Here is a 16,437-nt window from a genome sequence, read left to right as displayed (position 1 = left end):
ACGGGACGCGTTCCTCTTCTCACGGTTAATCGATAACGATTCTTCCGGTTCGCGCTCCTCGGAAATAGGAAAGAACGGATCGAAAAATTCAGGGTAAAATGCCTGCAAGAATTCCGGAATAGCTACCCACGAGTTAGCCAATCTCACGTGCTTGTGCAGCGGAATTCAGCTAGCGCTGCACCGAGCCAAGTTCAAACCGCCCTGAATTTCTAACATGGTATGCGATTTCTGCGGTATCTTGGAGAGATGCCCAAAGTTTGGCAAGAGAAAGAGGCGACGGACGGTCGTCTGGGTTGGAAGAGGCGAGAGGCGAGGGGGCTCACGGGAATCCTGGTCAGGTCATTGTGAGTCGTAACTCGGTCCAGCGGCCGCAAGTGGCTGCAAGTGTCTCGTATACAAGCTCCATTAAGGATCTAATTGAATCCCTTTCCTTCTCCGTTTTCTTTTCCGCTATCATTTCCCTCCTCCATCTTCGCGCTCGAGTTCACGTTCTCGAGAGAAACGTGGGTGGTTCCTCTGTTGAAACCCCGATGTCCTCCTCCTCCTCCTTTTCCCTCCCTCCCTTTCCTCCAAATCTTATTACCCACCGTTTTCGAATTCTCGTGTAATTGCATTAAAACGGCGGCCACGACAAACGTCTCGGGTCACGTATAAACGATCGGGGTCACCGACTTCTTTCTATGCATCTTTCAATTGCTCGACCGCTATTCATCGTTGACGTCGGGATATTTGCAGTCACGTGGATTGCAAATCACGTCTGGATATACGGCACGTTGCAACTACACCGTGTACATAAATGTTTTATTTATACCAGCGGATATGATTATAATTCAAATGGTCTAAGAGATTATTTTAGAGAAACTTTGTACCTCTATTTTTTTCTTTTTTTTTTTTCCCCTCCCTCCTCCCTCTAGCACGTGAACACTTATTTTTCTAACTTTATTAAATTTGATTTCGTTTGAAATAATTGGAAGAATAAATTGCATATAAATTATTTAATTATATTATTAATGTTATAATTATTTAATTTTATATGTTACGATGTAGTAAGAAGACAGTGTTGGTGGGGATCGATCGTGAAATGAATTGTGAGACATGGATACGAGAAAGGAGAATATCGTAAAATAAGGGATAGGAGAGGATAGATATAACGAAATTTCTCATGTAAATCCTTTGCCATCCACATAGTCCACGCTTCGCGATAAATAACCAGCTGCTACCTCAAATATCTATAGGAATATTATCACAAGAAATATTTTCAGACAGGCGAATTGAAAATGAGTAAGATATTTGATACAATTTGTCTTTCGTCCCCCGAATTTTCTTCAATTTCCTAGATAGGATGTGATCCAAAATCATTCATCGTTTGCCTCGTGTTGGACTCGTGTTAAATGCATAAATTTTTAGGTTAAACATTTTGAACATTATTCTTTTCCACTAGGAAGAAAATATATTTTTTTCGAATATTGTTTACTTTAATTGTCGCTCCAATAATTCGAGTACAAAAATCGAAGATGATAATAAGCACGAAGCACGATATTGGAGTCCATTGATAAAGAATTTTTCACTTACTACACGTTTTTCGATATCGATGTAACCTTCGGTTGGGTTATCTTTATGACTTATTATCTAATACCAGTGTAATGAACAGGAAGATATTACATAGTAGGAAGTTGTATCCATAAACAGGCGGATAAGCATGCAGGGAAGATTAAATGAGCGGGTAGAGAAAATGGGGTGGATGAAGGGAAGGATGATGGTAGGATCAGAGAGAAATTGGGGTATTCTTTGGGGATGGATTGGAGGAAGTATAATAATCGGGATAGTTACGACGAATTATTGTACTGTTTTATTTCAAGATACAAGTAAATTATCGTAAATAAGGCCAATCGTTTTCTTAAGCCGATATTTGTAATGGAGCAAGATAATTATTTGTTGAATTAATCAATTATATTTAATATTTTTTTTGTCCACTACTTTTTTGTCTTCCCTGATATCTTTACGTAGAGAACGAGGAAAATAGATTACAGGATAATTTACAAATAAATTTTATAGTTACGTAAAGAAATTTATTATTTTAAATAATAATATTTAAAATACATAAAATACAAAAAATTCAATTTGTTTTTCGTGTCTAGGGAATGAGTTTTCGATTATAAATATTACGCAATACTTGCCTATGATTTAATCATTAAATGAAATAATATTTATAAGAATATCTTTATTTATTTCTTCCTAATATCTTGTTATACATTTCTACTAAAATATCATGATACATTAGTATTAAAAAACTTCAGTATCTGTTAAAAATTATGAATTTTAAAATGCCTTTTAAAAATTTTTTTTCTTTTTTTTTTGCATGCACAATTATTTTTAATGCTCTTTCTTTCAATGTATTTTTATCATGTAAAATATCGAATTGAACGAAATTAGCAGTAGTTAGAATTCAATTTGTTCTATGGCTTTTAAACGAGGATTTAATATCTCTGTTCAGTGATACGGATTACATACATATATATATATATATTATCTTTTGATTTTCTATACTGTTTCTTTCCGTTGCAAAGATTCTCGTGACTTGCATTTCCGATCCATTAGTCGTTAAGTCTGACACGCCTTCTGTTAAACAAGCATTAGCTTCTCCTAATCTATAACAAGATTATACCTGGACTTGCCTATCTTCCTTTTGTGGTTTGGCCGAAGCTAATTGCGATCTGCGGTCACGTCACGGTTTATTTCCACCGCAACATTTCGACTGCGCTTTTTTTGTTTTTATATATATATATATATATTTTTCCACCGTCGAAAACGATTTATTGCGGATTATTTATAGCGTCGATCATCATCGGCCGCTGTATTTCTCCGCATCCTATTTTCCTATTCGCGTAAAATAAGTGGGACATTGATTTTAAATGGCCACGGTAGAAATCACGAGGCAGGATCCACGACAGCGTCACGATTTCCGTGGTTGTTATGAAAACACGAGAATCTAGGTTACTAGAAACCACCGGTTGACACGATTGGTAAGACACTCTGCGGTTTCTCGTTTCTTCGCAAATCCACTCGCGAAGAAATTTTTCTCCAGTATTATTTACTTGGTCATGCCTCGAACTACTGCCTTCATATCTTATTGCCTTGTTTATTAAGCGGGGAGAGGGGTTTATCTTCGAGATAGAATAACGATAAGCTCGATGTTAAAACATAGAGAAAGATAGGATAAATAAATGGAATAAAATTATTTTCCTCTTCTTCCAAAAATTCATCAATCATTCCATTTTCCTTGCAGACTATTTCTCTTAATGAAATTCTTTTCTGAGACACTTTGATGGCACTCTCCAACTTCCGCCACGTGTGCATTCAAACATTTTATTATCGAAAAATTATCACTATCACTCGAAATGTCCTTCCCAACGAAATGTTCGCCCTCACAATTCAAAATTGCACGCAAACGATTCATTGCAAGCGAATCGATCCATCTCGAATATTCATCTCAAAAAAAAAAAAAAAAGAAAGAAGCAAGATCCCTTTAATTCCCTCTTAATAATCCACGCTTTCTCGAATACGCAAAAATCCGAACACGAATCTTGTATTATGCCATTGCGAAATAAGATTTGTTCGGTACCGTTATCGGTCTGCCGGCATCCGAAGCAGCGTCAGCTGTCGTGAAATTCGCCGATGGTTCGATTAGCGTGAATGCACACACACACACGTACACGCATACATACGCACGCACGCACACTACGGAAGGCGAGAGCACGTCGCACACGTCGCCGTATTCGTGGACCAATCGACCCTCGCCACGAGTGGAAACGACGAATCAGGAGGGTCGTATAGCGGCGGGGATAGCAACCGGTGCCTAGGGTCCCCGTTTCTCGCGTCTGTTGCGCGTTCACTAGCTTCCTCCCCTTGCTGCGGGCTCCCGTCGCGACAACGCTCTTCGCGGGTGTTCATTCGCGTGTCAGACGTGGTTGAGGTGGGACGCACGACTCCACGTTCCTCGTTCGTATATATATATATATATATATGTATATATGTGTATATATATATATAAATATATATACACACATACATGCGTATATATTATATTTAATTCTCTCTCTGTCTCTCTCTCTCCTCTCTCTTTCTACGTGTTCTACGGTGAGAGGCCAACGTGTTGGTTCCACGTGCGCGACCCATCGACGTGTACGCCTATAACTTCCGCTTTTCACCTGATCTCCGCATTAGGCAAGACTCACGTGGCGAGATCTCCCGCGCGTTGTGCCTCCCTTCGTTCGTTGCTTTGCATCACAGGTACGTGAGAATAATAAGAAAGTAATAAGATTAAGCGTTATTATTATTGCGCCTCTCCTCCTTTCCTTTCCCTTCTTCACCATTTTGTGCGTTGTAATTGTGCGTTACGATTGTGCGTTCAATTTTTGTGCGTCGTGTTATTATTCTTGGTTTGTGCCGCGGTGTGACGGTTTATCGAATTGTAAATCAGATTTCTCTCCTTCTTCTTTTTCTTCTATTTCTTCTTAGAATTCGATGGAACGTAATTACGATTCTGTTTCGCGTGAAATTGAAGAAGAAACGAAGGAATGAAAAACCGATGTTTGGATTTGGAAGAATCTGCGTTGCTCGGATATATAACAACAAGGGACGGGATCGTGCGTAATTGTTTTCAACCGGGTCAAATGGTGAGACCTTGTGTTCGCGCGAAGAAGCTTCCGCAATCGTAAATTCGAAACGGCGCGCACGCGTCATCGACGATAGTAGCTATGGCGTGTGATAAACGTGTAATCTGACGAGACATTGTGTGTCGATAGCTAAATTAATCACGTCTACCCATTTCTGTCTAAAATTTCTTGGAATTCGTGCAATACTAAGTTCGCGTTTGAATAAATACGCTTTGGACTTTTATCTCGCGTTGAAATTACGCACGTCTCAGGATATGATCGTTGAAAATACGCTTTATCTTCGACAAGTCGGTCAGAATCGTGTCTCGTCAACTTGATAGTGGTAACAAAAGTACGCGTGTACAATTAGAGATTATTTTTTTCATTGTTTCGACCGTAATTATTTCCTTTATTATTCGTATTCACATCAGGTCGATCTCCAGGTCCGCAATTTTATACGTATATGATAAATATCGTTCGTTGAATTATCAATCTCAAACCTCGGCTCAAATCCTCCTTTCCTCTAAACGTACTTCCAACGATTCTCCCTCCTCCTCCTTCCCCCAGTTTATATACATAGTTATTCAAGAAAATAACCGTTGTTTGTTTCTTTTTTTCTGGCGTAAAACTCGTTTGACCAGTTGCGCGTTAAATTTGCGATGCTAATGCGGAGAATCGCACCATGCCACCAGCAATGTTTCTCACGGAAGTGTATCCGGCTTTTATTGCCGCGAAGTTGACGGGAAATTTACGCGAGAAATCTGAACCGTGACAATCGAAGGGAATTCCATAATTTTCGACCGCGATAATAGATACGTCCAGATGGGGAAAAGTCGTTCTGTTATTGAAAAACCGTGTTCGATCGACTCCGAAGACGTGAAACTCGTTACGAGGCTCGCCGATTTCGATCCTTCCACTTTGTCAATTATCGACAACTTGTGAATTTTACCGTGACGAGGATCGATCGACGCGATAAGATACGGATTCGTTTCGCGTGGGAATGTTAATCAATTTCGTCGACTATATTTTCAATAATGAAATTCATTCGTTTCATGGACGAATAATTTTCGAGTCGATAAATAAACATCGATTCCCATAATTTTATAAATTTTACAAATTTTCGTTTTTGGTAGAAGTCGAATTATTTATGTACATCGGCCCGGAAATAAATTGTGAATTTTAATCTATCGTTTTTTTTTTCCTTCTTTTTTTTTTATGTATCGTTGTAAAAGTGTTGTATCTTATTATACGCGTTCGAATATCTCAATCGTTTTGCAACGAGTAAATATTCCGATTAAGTAGCTGTTGTAAATATCGAGTAATTTTTCTCTTCTGAGAAATTGTTTTTTAAATAATAAACTACGAATGATAAGTGACGCTTATGCACGGTTAAAACGTTTCTCTAAAATCATTTTCATAATTCGAAAACGTCTGTGCTTAATATCCATTCGACAAAGTGATAGATTTTTTTAATAGGAAAAAGTTATATAACGGTAAACGGTATACGATCGAAAATCACGGTTAATTTCCGGACTAATGTAATAGGCTATATATGTGTCATGTGTTCACAAACGTGAATTGACACCACGTGACGATTTCACAAGCGAGAGCCGGGCAAGGTGATTCGTGCCGAATTACTAATGCTATTGTCATGATACCTATAACGAGATTACTCGCTCTTGTTGTTCAAGGTTACTTGGACTTATCCCGGCAAAGGTCGTAAAATGCTGCATTAATACGGGAAATTTTGAATTAAGATAAAAAGCTCGTTTAATTAAACAATTTTAGCGATAGCTCGAAAAGCTTCTGAATAGATTGAACATAGTTCTTTATTTTTTTCTTTCCATTCACTTCTCTTTTTCTCTCTCTCTCTCTTTCTCTCTTTATCGATGATTGAAAACTATAAACTTTCAAAGAAAAAAAAAAAGGAAAAGAGAAGAAGGATTATTTTATATTTCATTTTCGTAAGATAGAATAAAGTTTTATTTTAATTCGAATTTCGTGCAAAAAATACAAATATAAATTTAATATAAAAATAGAAATAGTTCGCTTTCGTACGACGTTTTTTGCTATTGCTATCAAAATGTGTTTCATTTATCGACACCATTTATCGCGTTAGTCTTTTTTAAACGGTTATTTCACCGATATTTCCGCCGTTATCATTCCGCGATGTTTCTTCTTCCTTCTTCCCCTACCACTACATTTATAATATTTAGTCGTAATATTTGTTACGATAAAGAAAAGGATGGAAATATTTCGGTATAAACGAGATTATTTAGAATTTTCGAATTTCCGATTCCAAGCCACTTTTTCGACCGGCGCTCATTTAAACACGCATAAACACGTTTCACGCATAAACTCATTTCATCACGAGAATTATGTCGCCATCTTTGAAACGTTCAGAACAAATAAAAGGCCTTGGGCTTGTTTTCAAAGCTTTTTCTCGACGCGATACAATTCTCGCGCGTCCATGAAAACCCGCTAAATTTGAATTCTCGTAAACATTTCGACGAATGTTCGTCACGGGACATATAAGAAAAAAGAAGAAGAAAAAAAAAAAAGGAAATAAAAGGCGAGAAATCGCGTAATCTGAAAAATCTCGTCAAGACGTTAGACACACTTTTCGCGTGACACGTCCACGTAAATTATTAAAAACCGTATTTTTGTTCCCCTTTCGTAATCGTAAATGGATCGTTGGATCGTTTATGAACCGAAAACACGCTTTCCTAAATGACATTTTAAAAATAACGTCACGGTTTAAAGAACCTTGTCGAGAGGTTTGTAAAAAAAGGAAAAGAAGAAAAAAAAAAGAGGAAAAACTCGAACATGCATAAAGCTCCAACCGGTAATCTCGAGTTTCTTTTACGACACGCGCAGTGATATGCAAATGATGTGCAAATTTTCTCCTTCTAAAACATGTTAAAAAGTCCCATCGCCTCGCGGACCAATTTACCCTCGTCCCTCTCTCTCTCTCTCTCTCTCATTTCCTCCTCCCTTTTCATTTTAACTCGAATAATAATACGCCCCCTCCTCTCTAAAATTCGTTGGAGCAATTTTTAAAATGAAATCTTTCGGCGGTTCCAAGAGAATTCAATTAATTAACATTCGTCTTTTCTCTCTTGCCCTCACCCCCGTTTCCTCGCGAGGAGGGGAGGGAAAAAAAAAGTTTCGAGTCAGGAGAGTCGCGTCAAGAAAGCTAGGACACGGAAGCTAAGCAAAAGGTGGCTTCTCTCTCGCAATTTACTAAATTGGAACATTCCACTTCCGTTTCCTTGCCACCGTGTATCCGAGTGGAAAGTTTGGTCGCGTAGCCCCGGACGAGTAGCCCAAGTATCGTTGCCTCCCCATTAAAGCGTCTTTAAACCCGAATCAGCTTGCACGAATCTCGAATGGGATTAACTCGACGCGCCTGTATAACGATTCCTCCGATTTCCGTGATGTAATAATGCGCACCGATTCACAGGCACGGTGAAAAAGCAATTTCTCGCAGCTGCCACGTGTTCGTACAACGTTCAATAAGTCTAATGCAATTATAAATTATTGATCGCGATTAATGTCGCGTTTTCCCTTTTTTTTTTCTTTTTTTCTTTTTTTGTGCGTTTTTGAAGAAGGGTGAATGAAGAGTGGAAGAGAGAAATATCGTTCGAGGAACATCGTTTATTATTTTCGAATTATTTCAAACAATGGTATTATCAATCGTTATTATTCGTGATGCATAATGTATTTCAATTGATGTTATTTATTTGTTTAATCGAAGCAGAACGAATATTTGAAAAAATAATGAATTGGAGAACTTGACTATTATTCGATTCGTAACGTTTGTTTTTTAATTGAGTATTCGTTACAACATAACATTCAGAATATAGTATATATTGAACAATAAATGAGGTAATAACCGTGTAGTAAGCGTGTAATGCATATTAAAAAAAAAAAAATTATTTTATCTTCGTCAAAATCAAATAACGATAGGAAATCACAAACAATTTATTTCGTGAGATGACAAATAAATCCTTCAATTTGTATTTCGCGTGAAAATATTTTTTCCAAAAATGGATTATTCTTTCTGAAATAAAAATAATTTTAAACTTTGCTAAGACACTCTCTCTCTCTCTTTCTTCTCTCTTCGTTTCTTTCATCCGGAAACCATTAGTTGGCTCGATAAAAGGTTGCGAAACTGCCGTCAATGAACCGCCAATTTAGGTTAACTTTATGGAGATAATTGACATTAAAGGTCCGGAAAATTAAGACGTATCGAATATAAGAGAAAGCCTTCTCTCTCCTTTTTTTTCTTTTTTTTTTTACCTTAACAAAATTCACGTTGGCAGTATCGATTATGGTTGACACGATTTCACAATTTTCTTACATCTTCTTTTCGATATAAATTGTTCTTCTAATAGTACATCGAAAGTATTTCATCATCCTTTTTTTATTTTTTTTTTCGTATATTCGATAACATTAAGCCGAGGAATTAAGTAATAATAGTTGATTGGAGGAACTCGAAGATTTCACAACGAAAAACTTCCGCGCTGCATATTGTGACAGACCTTTGATAACAGAGCCGAGCAGAGAGTCTTTTCTAGAATCGTAAAGTTTGATCAACGCTTTGGTATACGAGATTTTGGCACGGCCTGATCTGATCTGATCGTCGTTCTAGGTTGCCATGTAAACGACGAGGAGCGTTGCTCCATTTGTTTTCCACTGGATTAAAATAATCCCGAATGGGAGGAGGGCCAGCCAAAAGGTGTCTGACCATTGAACGCCCAATTCCACTTGATCCCGCCGCAACGTAGGAATTGGCGCAATTTTAAACGAATAAAAGAGGGGAGATATATTTAATAGCTTCTTGAAATTGCAGTGATAATTCAAGCAATTTTAAACGGTTATAAAATTAATGTACAATGTGAAGAATTTCATGTATTATTTTATTACGTGTTATTCATTTCTTATTTTATTTCGTTATTTTCTATCTTCCTTTATTTTTTATTATTTTTTTTTTTTCGTAATAACCTAGTTGTAGAATTAGCAGGATTGAGATAGATGAATTGTGCAAATTTTTGTATAGTACTATATTGCAAAATAAGATAAGATTTATTTGATTGGTTCTTATAATCAGGGTAGTTCAAGATTACAAAAAATTAAATAATGCACGACTCTTGATAACGCGTTTACGACTCTCTCAAGGATTTCCAACGAAGTTAAAAATTAAACACGTATCTTTTAAGATAATAAACGCTGCAATTATCGATTAATTTTTATAAAAAGAAACTTCAAGAGCAATTCAATTATTATTATTTTTTATTTTTCTGATAAAACTTTATCCACGTATTCATTATTCATTATCATTATATGTTCACTTGTCAGTAATTCAGAAAGAAATAGAGAAGATAGAAAAATAGTTACAACAATCAATTCTTGGCAAATCTTAATACAAGAAAATTTAAGAAAGAACCTTCGAATTTTTAAAAGTATTAATAATTGTCTTCTTTTAAAACTCGTACATTCTCTTCTTTTTCTTTTCCTTTTTCTCTATTTCGAAACGTACGTACAACCTACGCAAATTTTTTAACAAGTTCTTACATTCACGCACGCAATTCCAAGCATATAATCTTCCCACACACCACTCAACTCCACACTCCACAACTCAATTCCACACTAATCAAACAATTTTCCAACCAAAGCGTAATTCCCTCCAACTACTTGGACTTTATTTTTTTCATTTTCGCTCGTATCATCGAAAATAAATAACACAAACACAGATAAAGAGGGAAAAAAAAAAATATCCATCGACCAAGCAACTTCTAAAAGGTCTACTCTCGGTAAATATCTCGTTCACGAGTGGGTAGTTTTTACGTAACGTAAACTCGCAGGATGCATCGAATTATGAATTTAGCATGGCTGTTAATAATTCTCGTGTCTCTTTAAAACCGATATTCGATAGATCGATCCGATTAAACCGCGAAACGTTCGCCAGTTCCGTTTCTGTTGATAATTAGCGTTTTTAATCTACGTTATCTTCCTCCCTTTTTTTAACCTTTCCTCTTCTCCCCTGCTGGAAACCGACTGGAAAAGTGGCGTAACTCGGTGCATTGCTCCCCGAATCTCGTTACATTGTTCATTGGAACAAAAGGAGATCGAGATACCAGATCGAGATCCATCCATCCCTCGCAGTATTTTCTTTATCTGTGCTCGTATGTTCTACTCGGTGTGTAATGGAATTTTTTTTATATCTTCTTCCTTCTCTTGGTTTTTCTTTTTGTTTCTTCCACGTTAGGCATAATAACGTTTCTTTGCCATCGAGGATAAGGGTTTAATTAAAGCTTGGATTAAGGTGTAATCGAGATTAAAACGAGACAAACTTTTTTTTTTTGGCAAGAGAATACTTCGATATTCGTCATCAAAAATTTCTCACCGCGTCATTCATCTCGATCTTTGAACGAAAAGGTAAAATTTTATTTATTCTTTTTCTTCTTTTTCTTTCTCGTTAATTTTTAGATTGAAATAAATGATTCTAATATTGTTCTTATTGAATGAATGTATTCTGAGTTTTTGCTCGGGCCAAGAATTTCGATCAACATATCGATCCGTGAGTAGGATTCATGTTCGAGATAGGTAGCAATTTACAGTGATACGAGGCGATCGATTCTTTGGATAAAGTTCACTGCTACGTGTATTATTAAAGCTGATCAGAAGTTCAATCGTCGTCGTAGTCAAGTCAATTGTATTTTGTCGTATTAAATGTGTATCGATCTCGACAGAGAAAATAGTTTGACCAAAATTGGGCGTAAGATAAATTTGAAGTAATTATAGACTTTGATAGTATAAAGAGAATCCTCGTGTCATTTGTAACAATATAATATTAGTTAGATTTAACGTAATACTAGGATTCTTTAAGATTCTCTTTACTTCGTGTGCTAAGGATTGTTATGCATCATTTGATCGAATAAAAAAAATAAAAGATGGTACATTTTCTTCGTCCATTTCTCAACTCGACGTTGCTTTAAATTCCGTCTAATCTGTACTAATAGCCATCGAAGAAGAAGCGAAACTAGGACAGAGTCCGATACAGAACGTAGTAGAATGGTCGTGCCGATGAAAGTTCTCCATTTCCAAACTTAATGCCTCTTGACCAGTTTTCACGGTTTATTATCGACGGTTCGTTTCTTTCGAAGAAGCGAGCACGTATCCTGAATTGATTTTATTTCTTGGCGACAGATTTATTATTACTACTTGGAATCTGTTCTTTATCTTCTTATTCCTGTTAGAAATTCACTTTTCATTTTTGTGTCGAGGCATTCTTTGGGTAAAGTTGTCGATGTGCTTTTTTGTTGTATTAAGATTTAGGGATCAACTTCTTCAATTATACTTTATATTTATTGCGCGCAATATTCTTTTGATGCTACATGATCTTAATATGAGTCTCTTTTTTGAAATCATTTGTCGTACAGTTGATAAACATTTGGGAATATAAATTTTCGTTAAATTTTAACCGCGAAACAAACTTTTTCTCTCTCCTCGAAGTCCCTGGAGCCAAAAAAAAAAAAGAATAGTGTGATAGAAGAAGAGTGTATCGACTCCTCTGCAAATATACTCCCACGCAACCACACATTGTTTTGCACATTTGCATGTTGTATTATTTAAATCAAAGATGGATCGATTCGTCGAACTGACCGCCCCTCGAATCCCCTCGTCGTCGTCGGATTTCTTTCGAGCAACATTTGCGTTGTAATCGTAGGGAGTCACGTGCGCGGAATAGCGAATAATAAAGTTTTCGTACGAGCGAGTTTCGGTTGGTTTAGCAGTCAACTTGCCCCCTCCCCCTCCCCCCTGTGCCCTCGGTGGCTGGTGGAATAGCCGAAGTTGCTTCGATTAATTCTCGTTTCTCCCCGGGCAGGAAGTTGATGGAGCGCCCACGGCATCAGTGTCTGCGTATTAAATGCTCATAAATCCGAAGCACCTGCTAGCTAAATATCCAGTCGCGAGTTGAATTTCCTAGTTTCGTTCCCGCGTAATGACCGCGTTAAGCCTGGCGCATTGTGCTCCCTCCCTCCACGCGTAATTAGAACTCGACATAATGAATTTCTGCCCAATATTTTGCTCGCTTGACAATCTTGCTCTATCTTTTTTCTTTTGCATACATGGATATACAGCGATGATAAAACATTTAATACGATCACAACTTTCGTAAACACTTTCTTAGAGTTTACGATCCGAGTTTTAGAAACGGGGAGGATAAGAATTTTGCGCGAATTCGTCGATCGAAACGAATATTAACGCAGTTTTGTTCATTAATGTAGAACTATTTTAAGATACTCGTCCCTCGTTATCGAACGAAGCTTTCACTCTCGAACAAATTCTTTGAAATTTTCGTTTTCTTCTCCCTTCTCAATTCAAAAATCCCTTTCTCGATTCCACTATGAACCAAAGTATCCGCGTTTCTTCCTTTCGCGTTTCTCCTCGAACAGGAAATAATTAACGACATACAACGTGATACGAAAGTATATTCCATAAATAAGTATCACGCGGTGAACGAGTCACAAGGATTCTCCACTTGACCGAGAGATTAGATCGCGCTCGAATAAATCTGACTTCAGCCCTGTGAATCTAATATATATATATATATATATATATATATATATATATATATACCTGTCGCTATGTTGAAAAATATCCGTCCGCTCGAGCGCTCTCCACCTTTTTTCCTTTTATTGACTCTGTATCTTGTCTTTCAGGTAGTGAAACTCGCCGATCTCGGGAAGAGGAACGTCGAAGCAAGAACAGACGGCGTTTGTACGCGGGGGGGAAGAGAGGACAGCCAACGACCGCTTCTGCTTGTTTTCGAGGGACGGAAACGGAACTCGAAGAGTCGAAAGTAACGAAAAGTATCGAAGAAGAGCCAAGTTTGGTGGTGAAAGAAGAGAGAGAGAAGATGACTCGCATGCTTCTGCAAGAACCCGGATGGAAGATAGAGCGCAAGGGATCGGCGTTGCTGTTGAGGAGGGACAGCTCGCATCTGAAGAGCGGCCGCGTCTGTTTCCGGTGCGACGTCGAGGTCCGTGAATTCGAGCGTGACGAGGATTACATGATCGAGGCGGAACCGGAAGCAGCTGCCAGTCCCTTGGCAATGTGTGCCAGTTGTTTGGCGGCTCTCTGCGTGACCGTGATTCTACCGTGGCTGTTGATCGGCGGTTAAACACGCCTCGCTCGAACTCACCATCTTTGGGGAGGGGGTGGCGGGCGATGGTGGTTGCGTAAACCTCTGGGAAAACGGAAGTCATCCGAAGGATCGAAAGAAAAAGTCGGGAGAAGAGAGAGAGAGGGGTTTCCCGCTCTGAGCGTGGAAAATTCGAAGCGATGATGGAGGAATAGATCGATTTGAATTCCTCGATTCGAGATTTTTTTTTTCGTGTCATCGCGGGGCAGGATTCGAAAATGGATACAGTTCCTGAAACGGTAGAGTTTCGTTCCAGATTTACAAAAATCGAATCCCTGTAAATCCTCAAAATCTTACGATTCTAGGAAATTTTTGAAATTTTCTTTTTTCTCTCGTTCGAAGACAAATCGAAATATAAACTTTCCTTTGTATTAAGTTATTTGCGCACGGCGTGTGTAGGTGTGTGTTACTTCACTCTTTTCAATCTCTCGAAAGCACCGGGATAAAAGTCGACGTTCGTTCTTTCATCCTTTGAACAAATTTTGAATCTTTGTCAAGTCTTTCTAACTCGAACACGTATACCGTACATATATCGATTATGATCCTCGAGGTCAAAGAGACGGAAGAAAAATTCCTACCTGTTTCTCGAACGGAGAAATATTTTTCAAACGATGAACCGATTTCCAAAAGACAACCTTTATTGCTTTATATTTATTCGCTGATCCGCGTCGTTTGCTTCAAATGCCTCCGTTCCACACACACATACACGTTTCTAGGAAGAAACGGAAGTATGGACTCGTGTGATTCGAGCAGATCCGCGAAAATCGAAGGGAAAATCGCTCTTTCGTGGACTTTCTGCATAGATATGTGAAATTGGGGGGAAAAAACATCAAAGGAAAACGAACGATCCTTACCGCGTTTCACGATATCAAATCTTTTTTCGAGCTTTTAGAACGGAGGCGATCCTCTGCCAAACGAGAGCAGCATTCGAGATATTCGTGGAAATTTGAAAACGTTTCCGTGACTCGTTTATTTTGCACATCTCTCTCTCTCTACACACACACACACACACACACATACGCTCTTTTGCAAATGTTGCAACAATAGATAACTAGCTCGTTAAACGTTTGTGAATTCACAGAATTTCTTTTCTATCGAAAGCGTAATGGAATCATTGGATTCGTAAAATTTATAACATAGGGTGGAACGGAATGGAACGAAGATCTCTTTTTATTATCTTAACATTTAAAACTGTTGAAGATAAATTCTAAATTTTATGAAATAATTTTTAATCGAAGAAATATGGACCAGGGAGAAAGGCAGAGTTTTATTGTTATTAAAAAAAGAAAAAAAGAAATGATCAACATCATTTTTTTCGTTTCACTCCGCGCTAATAATCCACGATATAATGATTTTGAAACCCCTTCGAAACCATTCCCATCTGTACAGTTTTACATTTGACCGGTTTCCGGCACGATTCCGGAATGTCTCCGTTCAATTCTCTCGACCAGTTACATATTTTTTCACGGCACGAAAGCCGTCGGTGGAAAGTTGGGAAGTTTTCTTGGGCGTGAAGTCAGCAAATGGAAAAGTTTCACCGCGTGGGATCGGTGGCGAATTGAGAAATCGAGCGAACTTTCGAGGGATGCCGATAGTGTTACACTCCGTTACTCGTTGAAAACGAAGAAAATGCGGAGGCGGATTAACGGTAACGCCGAATAAACGTTCGACTTCTTATTATTCACTGTTCGTGAATCTTTACAAAGTTGACAATATTAATTTGTATTTTGAAAAACTTTACAAGATATTAGTTGGTAACAACTGACGAAGCAAAATTTGAAAGTGTTCAGTTGAAGATTCGGTTTGGATGTCTCGATTAATCGAAATCGCGGAATGCCTGTTATTCGTGACAAATTTACGTGGCGAGTTTCGAATTCTGGTATCCTGCCTAGTGTCTTCGATAAATCATCTGCTCTGGTACGCGTGCGGAATTTTGCTAGTCTAAAATAGGAAGAGAAAAAGAGAGGATGGAACAGAATGCGTGAGAGAAATAGAGAAAAGATTTCTAAACATATATACCGATGATTGATCTTGATGTGTGTAAATGAGATATATTTGGAAAGATTATATACGAGGATAGGTAATTAAGGATCTATTAAACGATTCCAATCGATCAATGTAAAATATTATTTGTTTATATTTCTAATAAAATACCGAACATGTTTAAATACGACGATGATTCGTGTATATTTTTACCTTTGACCGTTTTATCGTCATTACACGTATCCATTTGTATCGGTATTTTTTAATGGAACCAGTGTTTTTTAATTTATATTTTATAGGTTATACATTCTTGGTTATATATATATAAGTCTAGGGCAGTGATTTTTAAATCCAGATTTCTACATGTAAATTATAGAAAGTAATAGATAATTATTGTTCTAAGTAATTTTAAATGTTATTCTTTTTATTATGTAGGGAGATATATAAATAAGATTTTAAAAATTTTTCAAAAAGAAAGTGGAATAAAATTCTTTTCACTCATATAATTAATATTAAATGTTATTCAGTGCATTTTATATCTCCATTTTAAAACAAGAATGATAGAGAAATGTATGTTGGTAAAAATTT

At 37.4% G+C, this 16,437-nt stretch overlaps 2 protein-coding genes across 12 annotated transcripts in view; both read left to right on the top strand.

The window, feature by feature from the left end:
- LOC107999718 (sestrin-1) overlaps window positions 1-16,437 on the top strand; it is a 150,357-nt gene that overhangs the window by 25,890 nt on the left and 108,030 nt on the right. The window lies entirely within an intron of this gene.
- Window positions 1,832-16,039, top strand: LOC107999741 (uncharacterized). 4 transcript variants are annotated; one of them, XM_062073661.1, is made up of 3 exons: window positions 1,832-3,973; window positions 4,225-4,290; window positions 13,385-16,039. In XM_062073661.1, exon 3 carries the CDS (start codon window positions 13,582-13,584, stop codon window positions 13,843-13,845), a length of 264 nt encoding a protein of 87 aa, XP_061929645.1. In that variant the 5' UTR covers window positions 1,832-3,973; window positions 4,225-4,290; window positions 13,385-13,581; the 3' UTR covers window positions 13,846-16,039. The 4 variants fall into 4 exon arrangements, with proteins under 4 accessions (XP_061929645.1, XP_016915248.1, XP_061929646.1 ...); XM_017059759.3 differs by having other exon boundaries at window positions 1,832-3,999; XM_062073662.1 differs by lacking the exon at window positions 4,225-4,290 and having other exon boundaries at window positions 1,832-3,999.

This window comes from Apis cerana, linkage group LG4 (assembly GCF_029169275.1).
Source record: "Apis cerana isolate GH-2021 linkage group LG4, AcerK_1.0, whole genome shotgun sequence".
In the NCBI taxonomy this organism is placed as follows: domain Eukaryota; kingdom Metazoa; phylum Arthropoda; class Insecta; order Hymenoptera; family Apidae; genus Apis; species Apis cerana.
Note: the sequence above shows the minus strand (reverse complement) of the source record. Positions and strands in the feature narration are given on the sequence as shown.